Here is a 13,977-nt window from a genome sequence, read left to right on the forward strand (position 1 = left end):
AAAGCAAGGAACTGAAGTATTGGTATAATTTAAAGCAAAATATTCAGCATATCTTGTCAAACTTCTGTTCTTCTCAATATATTTATTCAGAAGTTGATGCAGTTTGACCTGCAATAATTAAAATAATACATGAATCTCACAAGTTTCGAATAAGAAACAGATTATTCTGATTGATTTATCACATTGACCACTAAACCTAGATTAAGACTAAAGGTCAATACCTCTAGGAGAGATGGTTACAGAAAAAGGGAAAAAAAACATTACGCCTATATCTAAAGAATCTGTTTGAAGATTCCTGCATTCTGTACCAGAAGCAAACTTGGGAAGTCTTCCTAATCGCGCAGATAAGCTATCATCTGTGTCGATCACTAGACAAACAGCATTTCAGCAATTACTTGTCATCTTCCCGTCTTTGCTCGTTTCATTCCTGTATTACTAAATGGAGACATGCTAGGGCTCATTCGCGGACTCATGCTTGGGCTTTCTTCCCTTAGTGTGCCATTTAGCATGGCCAATTCTCTTAGTTGTTGCTTCTTATAAACATCCACAGATTCATCCTGATACAGGAAAAACGAGGGAGAAAAGAGTCAAAGGGCTAGATAAAAGATGGAAGCAAATGATGGCAAATCGCAGCTATATCCTTTTAACTCGTACCACAGGCTTTAACAAGTTCTCTAGGATCGACACTGCATGATCAATGCGCGCGTCAATGATGTCTTCCGGAAATTCAGCCTCCACCAGGAGATGTAGTGGCTCTTTGAGATGCTCATACCCAGGTTTATCTTTCAATTTCTCTTCCTACAGGAGGGGGGAAAAATGCAAAAAGCAATTTAAAACTAACTTATAATTTAAACAATAAAATGATTCAGGACATTAAAACAATTATTCTTTCTAAAAATGAGAATGATGTCTGCTAGGTGGTTTGATCATACAAGGAAAAAAAACAATGGAACTCTTCATAGACATATGGAGAAGATATCTTTCAGCCAGAATTTCTGCAACTGATAAAAAGCAACAGTACTTCCTTGGTTAGGCTTAAACGCTACAGAAAGCACATGGTTGGCTAGCAGAGAACTATGAGGCACATAAAAAATTGCCTCCCTGAAATTTATTTACGAGTGAAAAGAAGACCAAAGATGGCATGTATCAGGCTTTAGTTTCAATCAACACATGGAGTTCACTTGAATATTATAGATTCAAGCCATGTCTGCTATAGCAACATGAGAATGCCATATTTGAAGTCAATTTCATCTACCAGGCAGACAAATACATGACAACCCCCTAAAGTTGGCATTACTTCATTTTGACACCTCAACTGACCCTCGTACCTGTTAGACAACCCCCTAAAGTCTGGCCCAACTTATGTGCACCTAGACTTACCCACAGGATACTTAGTACCTCCTAACAACACAAGTACTATGTGACTCTATCCACCAACACTTGATAGATGGGACAGAAATCACCTAGTACTGTTTGCCTCAGCTGGAATTTGAACCCTGGTCTCCCATGGTCCACTCCAGTTTCATTGACCACCAAGCTACACCTATGGGTGCATAAATTTTTTATTTATGTTACTGCTTGCTTTTCTCTGCAGCTTAGCAATTAGCCTCTTGTAATTGTTAGCAGAATTTGATTGGTCAAGGTTGACCACCTCTTCAGATAAAAACAGAAGAGAGATGACTATGGCATTTGATATTTTCAGCACTTATCTAAATAATCAATTGCACATTTCAGGCACTAAACTTCACACCAGTAGAGTAGAATGATTTTAAGACAGGGAGACTGAACAATACACATTCCACCCATAAAGATTTTATCAGCTAGTCGTTTGGAAAGATGGATGCAAACCCATCATCAGATAATGGCTCTAGAAAAGATAAAGAGATGAATGTGGCATCAGTTGCAACCCTTGCTCATAAATTTGAAGTCAAAATATAACATCCACAACAACTAATTTAGACCACTAAATTGGATATGTTTTTACTGTTTTTTGCTTGTATAACAATGGTTCCTAGGCCAGCTTGTGTGAATCTCAATTAATCTTTTAGCTACTTGCTACCTCCACCAACAGATGTACCAGGTCAGTTTGTCCGAGACTCAAAAAATCCACTACGAGTATTAAGCATAGTTTTGACAAAGCACTTCAGAGCAGTCATTTTCAGACAAAAGCAAAGGATGTATGTGCGTGTGTGACAGAGAACACTTCTCTTATAGAGGCATACTATGCCCTCATGAAGCAAGCCATAGTAGATCTTAAGTTTATTCAAGCTTTGCTCTTACAACAAATATTGAGTGAGAAGAAAAAAAGGGCTTACCTTGATCGAGTCCTTGACTGAACCTTGTCCTCTGATGTAGACTCTGCACTCTGTAATGGCTTCAACCCTCTTTAGGGAATTCCCACGTGGTCCCAAAATTCGACCGACAAAATTATACTGCATGTTTTTTATTTGGTCAAGATCTGTTCCAAAATTTAGAAAGAAAAAGAGCAACATGAAACACCACCCTAATAACGTTCACATACATTTGGGAAATTCTCCACAGGAACATCCAGTCTTATGACTCTCTTCACAACAGGAGTGGTTGCAGTTCCCGGCACAACATGCCAATCCAGAGGTGAAGGTTGAAATGGTGCTATTTTCTGGAGAAGTCTATTTTCCTGTAGTAAGTAAAAAAACATCAAGTGGTAAATCATCCAGTAGCAATGTCTGCAAGCAGTTATTCAAACTCCTTCAAGGTATTAACTATTAAGATGGACTCAGCGAATATATTATCAAAACCTACATACAATATCTGTAATGCGGAATAGGAGTAACAACTCCTATAATACCTGACTAAGGCTAACACCACAAAAAGTGCTAAGCTTTTTTTTTCTTTCTATTTATGGCTTACTAGGTTATGTTTTGTGCTTTGACAAGGAAGCAACAAGTGTAAGGAAAAAAAACGGGGGTTATGTTTTCATTAAAGTAAACCATGTGGCAAGGATAGAATTCGGTGTTATCAAAGGCGAAAAGCGCAAAAAAGCTCCAAGGTATGGGTGCTTTAAGCGCAGATAAAGCATGGGCTTTAACAAAAAAAGGCGCAAAGGGAGAAAAGAATAAAATATATATGTTTAGTCCAACACTAATAACTATAAACATATATGACATATATATGACCAAAGAAATTGAAAAAAAAAATTATGATAAAGTAAAATATCAATTATTTAACCTCAAATTCTTCATTAGAGGCTCACTGGCCTTAGAACCTTGATGACGACACTAAAGAGCACATAAAGTGAGGCGAAGCGCTCAACACATTTTGAGACTTGCTTTAGGGCTTAAGCGCGCCTTTGATAACACTGGGATAGATTACATTTCTAGGAAGAGCAAGAAGTCCATAAAAACATCTGAGAATTTTATTGGATGGCATATAAGGATAAAAACACAGGTCAAACAGTAAATTTGATTGCTGAAACTCCGCACAGAGTTGGCAATATTATCCTCCACAAAGCTACTACTATCGATAATGATGCATGAAAAATCCACCTGCTGTACTTACATTTGTTTCTAACGTTTGCGAACAAGCATAGTATTCTACCGCTCAAGCCAAATAGATAATTGAAACAACAAATTGAGCACAATATTTCCTGAGCTTAAGAAAGTGAATCCCCCTGACGTGCATCTACATACAGAAGCATTTTATCTAATATGCCTGTTAAGGTGGGTGGACCTAGTAGCTCGGCAAGCTCAAGAAAGATAGCTTCGGCTAGTGCAGTTTAGATTTTGCCAAGCCAGCAAAAGACCAATGAAGCTGTGGGAATCGTTTTGTCCAAACAAGGGATGAGGTCTCAAAAGCTCCTGGTTGTGATGGCTACAATGCTTTCAAAAAGGAAGAGGGGGGGGGGGGGTATTCGAGAGGAGGTCACTGATGCAGTCTTGGGAACAGTAACACTGATTCCCAAGGCGCATAACCCAACTAAGATCACCGAGTACAGGCCATTATCATGTTGTAATATCTTATACAAACTTATCTCAAAAATACTGACCCACAGGATGCAGAAGGTGATGGATAGATTGGTGGATGCAATTTATCCCTGGTAGAGTGGTAGCGTAATTACTGATAACATTATTATGAGCCATGAGCTCATTAAATAGTAAGGGAGGAAAAAGATCTCACCTAGGTGTATGCTAAAGCTTGGCATGAAGAAAGCTTATGAATCCATTGACAGGACCTCCCCACAACAGGTTCTCAAGGGTTTGAGCTTTCCCACACAGTTCCATAAGCTGGATTATGACCTGTGTCACACAGTTTCACAATTTACACTCATTAATGGCACCCCTTCCCGTGCCAAGAAGGGTCTAAGGCAAGGAGACCCCTTGTCCCAATTCCTTTTTGTACTACCCATGGAATACTTGAATAGGCAACTCAAAACCTTGAAGAAGCAACCTGGTTTTAATTTTCATCCCTAGTGTGAGAAATTGTGCATTACTCACCTTGGGTTTGCAGATGACTTGTTGCTTTTTTGCAGGGTTGACCTTAAGTCTGTCTCTATGTGACATTTTTAATGCCTTCTCTAGTGCTTCTGGTCTTGTGGACTGAGAAGAGAGCATTTATTTTGGAGGTGTTAATGTGGCTGACCAAGCAGCTATACTACAGCTTCTGGGATTCACAAAGGTGCTCTTCCTTTCAAGTACCAAAGTATACTCCTCATGGCCTCACCTAAAAGAAAACCTCATTGACTCAGTAAAGCCCCTTATAGATAAGATGATAGACAAGACTAAGCCTTGGCCTCTAGATTCCTATCATATGCTGGTAGGTTACAATTAATCAAATCTGTCTTGTTGTCTGTCCAAAACCCTTGGTCACAAGTTTTTATTCTGCCGAAGAAAATGATCCACGTAGCAGAGTCCTTGTGTAAGGATTCCTGTGGGCTGGGGTTGCTGAGACCGCAAAAAGGCTTTGATTGCTTCGGAAAAGTTATGTATCCCCAAAGACAGTGGGTGGTCTTGGTTTCTTAGACATGATTGTATGGAATAGAGCTACCATTTGTAAGCACTTCCTGGAATCTGTGTTTGAAAAAGGCAGGTTATGGATCCAATGGGTCCATACCTACTTCATTATAGGTGACACAGTACATGGCATGTGCATGATAAGCAAGCCTCATGGATGATCAAAAAGATCCTCAATGCCAAAAGAACTCTGGAAGCAGCTGGCTATGAGGAGCAGGATGTTGTTGCTATGACTAAAATCAGCACACAAACTGCCCATTATAAGCTGAGGGGGGACACTACACTAGTGAAGGGGATTAAGTTAGGGTACCAAGATGGCTTTTTGGGGAACACTTTTACCTAGATATAGGTTAGCCAAATGGAGTATTCTACCTGCTATTTCCTGCCTTCTTTGCACCAACACTGATGAGAGCCTGGACAGTTTGTTCTTCAAGTGCCAGTACGCAGCTGCCGTTTGGGATAGGCTGCTCTCATGGCTGGGATTCTAAGGGTATCTCTGGAGTGGCATGAAGAAGTGACGTGGGCTTTAGACATGCTAGTGGCAAGTCAGTGCAAGCTATCCTATACAGATCAGGATTTAGCATGCCGTCTATAATTGGTGCTGCAGGAGAGAAACATGGCGTCATTTCCCCAGAAGAGAAGAAGACGTGATGTGTAAGTGAGGATGGCTGTTCAAGCAATCCTTTCCAGGGGCTCTCTATTCCTTAGGTTGAATAGTAGGCTGGCTTACTCAACAATTATCCATAGGCTATGTTAGATAGGTAATGCAGATCTCTTGATGTATTTTGATTATTTTTCCATCAGAGCTTGGGGCTTGTTGTCTAACACTGTAAGACTTCTGTACTACTTTGCTACTTAGATAGTTTGAGAATCAGGAAAAATCAATTAACTGAAATCAACAATGTTATACTAATGACTCTAGCATACTCATTACGTGATAAGAACAAGTCTGGAAGAGTATGACCACATTACGCACAACGGTCGTGCCATAATTACATTCCAAAGTATGACCCATAACAGCCATACATACCTAAGGTAACCTCCATTAAGTATAGAAGCTTATCATACCTCAGTTTGCATTGCACTCCATGCCCCCTTATTTATCTGACCTCCATTCATATGTTGACTGACTGATCTATGTGGACTCTCTTGTCCCATCCTCTCCTGATCCACGAACTGATTTGACAACAAAGCTGTTGTTCGCATGATTTCTGCAGAAGTAAGAAATCCAAAACCTTATTCAGTCACTTAATTGGATGCTTCCCTCAATTTACCTTTCACAAGATTTCAGCGAAGATCGTCAGTAGTGGATTTACCAAGATATCCATAGACATCATTTTAGCTTCATTTTTAACCAAATTCACCTTCATCCCTTTTGAACATATAGTAATACCATATTTGAAGTTTGAAAAATAGCATGCATAGAGAACACAAATGAATCATTTTCCTTAGAACTACTGTCCCAATCCCTAGCTTCATCCACTGTCAAACACACAACTTAGAGAGCAAAATATTAAGCTACAGGGTCAAACTCAACATCAAACTTTGTATTGATGCAAAAAGTCCATTATTCCAGGACTATATAATGATGCTGAAGAAAAGTGGAAGAAAGTGGAAATCAGACACTTGTCCAGGTCAGGCTTTCAATCAAATTCTATGATTTGTAGATTTGAATTTACACTTATTAATGTTGCATCCAGGAAAGCTACTTAGAGACTTCTGTTTGGCAACTTAGCATTTGGTAAATAATTCTTTCCTATTCCACTTACTGATTCTTTAGTTAATTAGATATTAGTGTTCACATCTTAGTTTAGATTTTAGAATCCTCCCGATGTCAGAAGTCAACCAAAAAAAGTTGCCCTTTAAACCTCTAGACAATAGGAAAAAAGAAAAGTAGCAAAAAATTGACGGATTCTTTGAATCCAATATATTTGGACACTCTCCTTGGTTAAGCTTTTCTAGCTAATTTAGTGCATGATATTAATAAATATTTAACTTAAAGCAGTGTACCTGGAGATTACAAAGGACTCCCAGAACAATATATTCTTTATTTATGTCTCAATCTTCTTCCTCTTTGTAAAGCATTATTTGTAGCACCAATAAATCAAGCTTATTAGTTTTGTTTCAATACAAATCAAAAACCCCAAATTAATACAAATCAGTCCTTGGTTTTTTTTTCCCTCTTGATAAGTAAATCATTCCTAGCCTATTAAGATTCCACCCCCATGGCCCAATCATAGGCTTACAAAACCTCCAACTTGCACTTTATCGCCTTCATTTTATCACTAAAGAATCATGACGCTAAAAATTTTCCATTAATGACTGATTTCTGGCTATGATGCAGTCAGAATGATTGGACATCCAATAAGGCATCATGTGCAACAGGGTAAGATAACGGACATCCAGCAAAAAGAAAGCTCAAGTGATTTGCCTTTAACTTGAGGAGAAAACTCATGTATTTAGACCACAAAATAAATCCGTGGGTCAGTCTTACGTTTGCTGATATTTAAACATTTTAAAGAAAACACATCAGAGTAGTTGCATAAGACAGTCTGATCAAGACAATGAAAGATCCTAAACTTAACAAAATAACATCTACCAGTGTTGTGAAAAGCGAGCTTAAAGTGCGCTTCAAAGCGAGGCGGCCCTTGTGCGCTTTTTTATCTTGAGGCGAGGCGATCTGAAAAAAGCTCTCGCTTCAGATGAAGAAGCGAGAAGCGACCCTAAGGCAAAAGCGCAATAAAGCGTGCTTTTTATAAAAAAAAAAAAAAAAGCGACAATTAGGGTTTTAAAAAAAATAGGTTTTTTTTTTAAAAAAATAATCTGAAATATAACCTTCTCTCTCCTCACGACTCTTCTTTCACGACTCTTTCCCTTCTTTCTCTCCTCGCGGCTCTTCTTTCACAATACTTCTTTCCCTTCTTTCTCTCCTGACGATCTCGACTGAGGCTGCCTCTCTCTTCAACCTCTCTTCTTTCACAATACTTCTTTCCCTTCTTTCTCTCCTGACGATCTCGACTGAGGCTGCCTCTCTCTTCAACCTCGACCGCGACTGCAGGTAACTTTTTGTTCATCTCTTTTTTAGCTAATGTTTATTAGTTCATCTCTATGAGTTTCTTATCTCCTAAAATATACAATCTTCGCCTGTGCTTCATCTCTTCATCTCTCTGAGTTTCGACTACTCTAGTTTTTTCTTCTTCTCTTCTTTTCTTCATCTCTGTTGCCTGCTCTGTTTCTAATTACTAACTGCTGCCTCTTTTGTGTTTTTTTTTCAATTCTTTTGTTGTTGTTTTTAATTTTGTGATTAGTCTAGCAGCCTTGTTGAAGAATAGGAGTTTGAATCTTTGTGATTTAGTTATGTTTTTGATTTTTTTGCTTTATATGTTATGACTTATGAGTATTTTTGCCTATGTAATTTCTTTCAATCTAAGACTATATTACCTTTATTTAGTTATTTAATATTTTTTTATTTTCATACTAAATGTTGCTTTTTTTTAAAAAAGTGCGCGTTTCGCTTCACGCTTCTCACTTCTGTGAAGCAAGCCCTCGTCGCTTTTTTCCGCTTCTCGCTTCCCAAAACACTGACATCTATTAATAATTCTACCATTAAGGTCAACAATTTAGGCATATCAGGAGAACTTTCTTCGCCATTTATTTTGTAATTATTGGTTGTTGACCAAAAAAAACCATTGCAGAAACAACAAATGTTTCCATCTTTTTCATCAAATTATTCAACTCCAAAGTACTTGAATTATTTGTTCTTTACATTTGGGAGATCAAAAAGCACGAAAGAATGCAATCTATGTCGTTATATTATTAAACCTTAATATGCTTCGAAAGCAAATCCTTCTACACGTGGGCTGTCAAGCACGTGTGTACAAAAAAGGAACATTGAATATGATGTGTAGCAGCCGAACATGCAATTGATGGAAGTTAAACTTATATCTATGTGAGGCTGAAGAAAGGTATAAAGAGACTCTTACTTAAACTTTTTGGGGTTATATATATTTCTTCTTCATGCTGGTTGGTCGGGATGTGGTGTTACGGAAAAAAGAAATAATAACTCTTAAGACCCTCTACTCACTTGGAATCTTGTGTAGCAACACGTCAAATTTTCCAAGAGTGTTCTGACTATGAGAGCAAGCTTTGGCGCAACGGTATTCTCCTCCCGTAACTTGTAGATATATGTTCAAAGGTGGAAACTATCTCTTTGCAGAAACGCTATGGGAATATTGCGAACAGTATATGCCCAATCGCCCACTCACCTGCACCAGCCAGAAGCACTTCGTACACAGGATAAGCCCAAGCCCGCCCACGACTGGTGTTTGAACTATGCAATCATTTACATCTTTTATTTTAAATTAACCAATCAGGCTATCGTCATCAAACAATTAAACAGTTTGTTGGGATAAAACATTTAAAAAGCTTTCAACAGAAGAAAGAATCTTCTGCTCCAACATAGAGATACCCAGAACTATTATAAAAAGTTCTCATGGTTACAATTTACTACCTTGGTTTAGAAGTCTATTGCATATAGGAAGTATCTGCATGAATGGCCCCAATTTTTGCCTCTCCCCCAATAACTCTGCCAAATATCTGTCATTTCGCAACCAGCCAAATCACATATTAATAAGGAGAGATGTATCTAGAGTTGACAAAGAAAGTAATGGTAATAGGGTATACTCTATTTCAGTTATTTATAAAAATTGACCGCTTGAACTAGAGTCCAATGTAGATGCTAATCAGGCAGCAAATATGGACTTAACTCGTGGTTAAACATAGAACAGTCTTATGACAAACATTATTGACCTTGTACATGAGGTTACTGAGAAAATCGGCTAAACACCGAGAAATTTTCCTTGGTAAACGAGAACTTGAATAAACTTAAATCAAATAAAGAGTAGTTATAATCAGAATATCCTATTCAATTGAGAAAACTCAACTACTCAACCCGATTTTCATGACACAACCAAGAAAACCTTGATTCAACAGCAAAAGGAACCTGAGTCAAGTGATCAACCAAGCCTAGAGTCTAATAGAGTATAGGGAAAGTGGCACAGTAATATATTTGGATCCACCTGGTTAAGCCCTGATGCGTGTTGAAGATAGTAGATGCAGGCACAACCACTGCTTTCGTCTTTAAGTAAATTACAACTATATATTCACATAAAATTTGAACCAATTATTAAAATAATTGTGGGTGCCTTGAAATCTTGGATCTTGTACCACAGAAAAGGATCCTAAAGTGTCACCACATGTAAGAACAACTTAGAAACCAATATCCAACAATCATATAGACGATATTATCAAGGTTTTATTGACTCAAGATGCCTATAGAGACAATTAACAGAAGAAGACAACCAAGAAACCACAAAACCCAACAAAACAGATCCAGACCCAACATTCCAAGAAAGCAGTAACTAACGAAAGCTGATTGAAAACAATAATATAATTACTCAAACAAGAATCAAGATTTAACCTTTCACGATCTGTAAGAGAAGATGACCTATGAAGTGGACCATGGATTCCAGTTGGAGAGTACTGGAAGTAACTCCCAGGGGGTATTCTATTCTCCAAATTCATCTAAGAAACCAATTCTACAATAAAATCTTTAGTCAAGAAACAAACTTTTGATAATGTCTGCGATACATACATACAAAGATACAAAAGGGGGTCTTACTGTGAACAGCTGTTGATTGCAAGGCAAAAAGGGGAAGGTGGGGAAGAGAGACTTCAGTCTGCTTCCCCCCTTATTGGACCTTGAGTTGTTGTTGTGGGGGGAAGAAAGGGACTGCTCAGTGGGAAAACTCCCTATAAATACTAATGGCTGCTACTCACAAAAGGGTGTGCCAATGGAGTAAGACCTTTTTTCACCATCACATATATTTGTTCTTTTTATCTATACATAAAAAATTTATAATATCCAATTAATAGTAAGCATTTAATTAATGATACATTTAAATTAATTTGAAACTAATGAACTTGACCGAAATGTTTAACTACAGCACATTCCTAGGATTTCCTATTGTATAGAATAAATGTATTGGGCAATGCCTTTCTTTTCTTGAATTCCAAAATTCTCCGCCTTTTCTCAGCTTGAGGGTCAGCTTCTACTTACTTCCTTCTAGAAGCGAAGGTTGGCAAGGAAGACCCATTGATGTTTTATTCTATGCCATGCCGCAAATTCAGTATACCAATGTTAGCGAATCAGATTCTTCGAAAGAAGAGTCTGTAGGGGCAGCAAATCTAGTTTCCAAATAAGTAAGAATCTAAACTGCGTAATCAAAGCGACTCCTTGTTGGTGGTTGATAGGTGTTCCTTCCAAAGCGAAATAATCACTCCTGTAACTTATTGCGCTCGATCTACATCCTATCTAACTCGATTAAGCTTTTCTTCTTACACACAGAAGGTTTTTGCTCTCGTATTGCGGGTTTTTCACTTCGTATTCTTTTATCTAAGCTTCTTCCCTGTGCATTAGCTCCCCCCATTGTAGATGGTTCAGCTACGCTCGGTGCCACGAAATGATTGAGAACTACGACTGGGTCGAAATGCATTTTCTTCTTTGTATTCAATAAGTATTGCATGACCGAATAATTCTATCTCTTGAAATCCATCTTTCTTTGAGCTAATTACACTAGAAAATTATTCGTTAAAAAATTGCAATAGAAAAAAATTAGCGATATAAATTTTTTAACCTATTGAAACTCTCTAGAGGATTGCACCCATACATAGTTTTCCTCCATTCACATAGTGTCTCTATCTAAATTAGAAAAAGGACTTTTTTTTATTAGTTCGAGAAAAGTATCATTGATTTGGTCATTGTGCAAAAATATATATATTTTTTAATTGAATTGAACCAATATTTTTGAAATTTAGTTTGATGCCGTGCGGAAATCTCCACCGATCGTTATCGAAGTCATTAAGTTTTGTTTCCCTTTATCCTTCACTGATTAAGTAAAAATTTGTTATTGACATTTTATAGCAACTTGATCGAATCTGTGAAGTTTTCTTTTCTAATATTCGATCCAAAGCTGATAATATCTCACTATAGCGAGACATTTCCATTGGAAAGGATAGAGAACTGCTACTTTCTGATGATTGAAGAGTCCCAAGACTCTGAGAAATAACGAGTAACGAATAATTTAAAGAGCTTTATAATAAATTATACTAATAGCAAGAATTCAATTCTTTAATTGAAAATAATTTTATCAAATACGTATAAATATTTCTTTGATTATATATTATGTATAAAGAAAATTCCCACAAATAGAAAAACTTCTGTGCACCAGGGTATTAAATGAATTAGTATTTTTTTGGTATAAAAAAAGGACACGTGTAACAGATTTTTAACTAAAATACGTTATTTCTTATTTTCCTTTTCACTGTTTAAACCAAAAAAAAAAAACTTTTTGTGGATCTTAAGTTGTCTATTTTTTTATTCTTTTCTAACAAGTTTTGTGACAAAAAAACACATAATTAGAAGAAGAAAAACAATAAATCGAATTTATTCCCACCTTAATCCCTTTATGTCATTTTCTTCTTTGCTGTCGAGTATCACTTACAATGATGTTCTTTTTGAATTTAGAATAAATGATAAATATATTTATAGTAATTTAAAAAAAATTGTTAAAAAAAAGGAAAAATTATAAGGCTATGTAAATTTATACTATTTAATTACTCATTATAGCTATAGTTTGCTATAATTACCACTCGCGACTAACATTATACATTAATTACGTGGGTTGACTTCGAGTTTGTATAATTAGTTATGTTTGTAATGTATAATTCGTCAGGATATACAATTAAATATGTATAATATACAATTTTTTAACCTATATACATATACAATTCACCTCTCTTCCCTCTCCTGCTCGACTCTCTCCTCTCTCTCTCAATCTTGCTCGCCTCTCTCCTCCCTCTCCCAATCTCGCTTGCCATTTATACAAATGTATATGTATAATATACAGCTATATACAATTATATATATACAATTCACCTCTCTCCCATTCTCTGCCCTCTCTCGCTCGCCTCTCTCCCCCCTCTCTCGATATCGCTCGCCTCTCTCCCCCTCTCCCATTGTCGCTCGCCTCTCTCCTCCCTCTCCTAATCTCTCTTTCTATATGTACAAATACATATGTATAATATACAATTATCTAACCAATCTGTATATAAAATTCACCTTTTTCCCACTTTTTTTCCCTCTCTGTCGCCTCTCTCCCCCAGTCTCACTATGTGAAAGTTTTCCAAAAAAATAAGTATTGACAAATCGGTAAAAACATCTTTAAATGGAAGCAAAAGCATTTTCTGTTGTCGAAAAGAAACTAAAAGTTTTTTTTTTCTTAAAATTAAGATATTCTTTTTCATATGTACATATTTATCAATATATTCTTCTTAATTAATTAGCATATTTCATAAGTTTTGTTGAATTTCATTTAAAAATTTATTTATTTTTATATATTATTTTACGTATTATTTTGTAGAACTAAAAAAAAGATAACAACAACATTTTACAAGATTAGAAAAAAAACCACCCATGTAAAATTTAATTTTTAAAAAATATTAATTTTTTTATAATATTAGTGCATTTTAGTTGTCTTTTTTTTTATAATTTGACTGTTAAAAATATTTTTAAAAAAAATTAATCAAACACAAATACAAATTTCAAATAAATTAGTCAAACACAAATTATCTTTTTTTTTTTAAGAAACTTTTCTAAAAAAAAAAGTTATTTTAAAATAGTTTGGTTTGATTTGTTTGCATTTACGTATTGACTGAATGGACACATGTTTCTAATCTTACCCAATTTAAATTTTTTTATTCTTCTAACAATTAACCTTTTTTTTTTCTTCTTCTTCTTAATATCATTGAAATATCTTTTATACATCCATTAAAAGTGTATTTTATTTATAGCTATCAAAAAGAATTTTGTAATAGAAATCATGCAACAAAAAATAAAACAAAAAAGCAATTATATATATATTTTTGTAAG

The 13,977-nt window shown here is 36.0% G+C and overlaps 1 protein-coding gene across 1 annotated transcript; it reads right to left on the bottom strand.

Annotated features, from left to right (window-relative positions):
* Positions 1-51: 51 nt before the first annotated feature.
* LOC101264467 (KH domain-containing protein At1g09660/At1g09670) lies at positions 52-10,874 on the bottom strand. The gene is made up of 8 exons (XM_004230393.5): positions 10,669-10,874; positions 10,468-10,585; positions 9,499-9,584; positions 6,057-6,199; positions 2,522-2,656; positions 2,316-2,432; positions 655-798; positions 52-557 (listed from the first exon to the last, which is right to left on the bottom strand). The coding sequence occupies exons 2-8, from the start codon at positions 10,569-10,571 to the stop codon at positions 399-401; spliced, it is 888 nt and encodes a 295-aa protein (XP_004230441.1). The 5' UTR covers positions 10,572-10,585; positions 10,669-10,874; the 3' UTR covers positions 52-398.
* Positions 10,875-13,977: the final 3,103 nt, after the last annotated feature.

This window comes from Solanum lycopersicum, chromosome 1 (assembly GCF_036512215.1).
Source record: "Solanum lycopersicum chromosome 1, SLM_r2.1".
NCBI classification, from domain to species: domain Eukaryota; kingdom Viridiplantae; phylum Streptophyta; class Magnoliopsida; order Solanales; family Solanaceae; genus Solanum; species Solanum lycopersicum.

What these genes read in the sequence shown, in the direction of transcription:
- LOC101264467 (XM_004230393.5), bottom strand. Translation starts at nt 10,571, where the DNA reads ATGAATTTGGAGAATAGAATACCCCCTGGGAGTTACTTCCAGTACTCT. An exon ending in TCTCTTACAGATCGTGAAAG is followed by an intron (nt 9,585 to 10,467) that starts GTTAAATCTTGA and finishes GCGAAATGACAG; the next exon opens with ATATTTGGCAGAGTTATTGG. An exon ending in CAGTCAAGGACTCGATCAAG is followed by an intron (nt 799 to 2,315) that starts GTAAGCCCTTTT and finishes CCCCTCCTGTAG; the next exon opens with GAAGAGAAATTGAAAGATAA.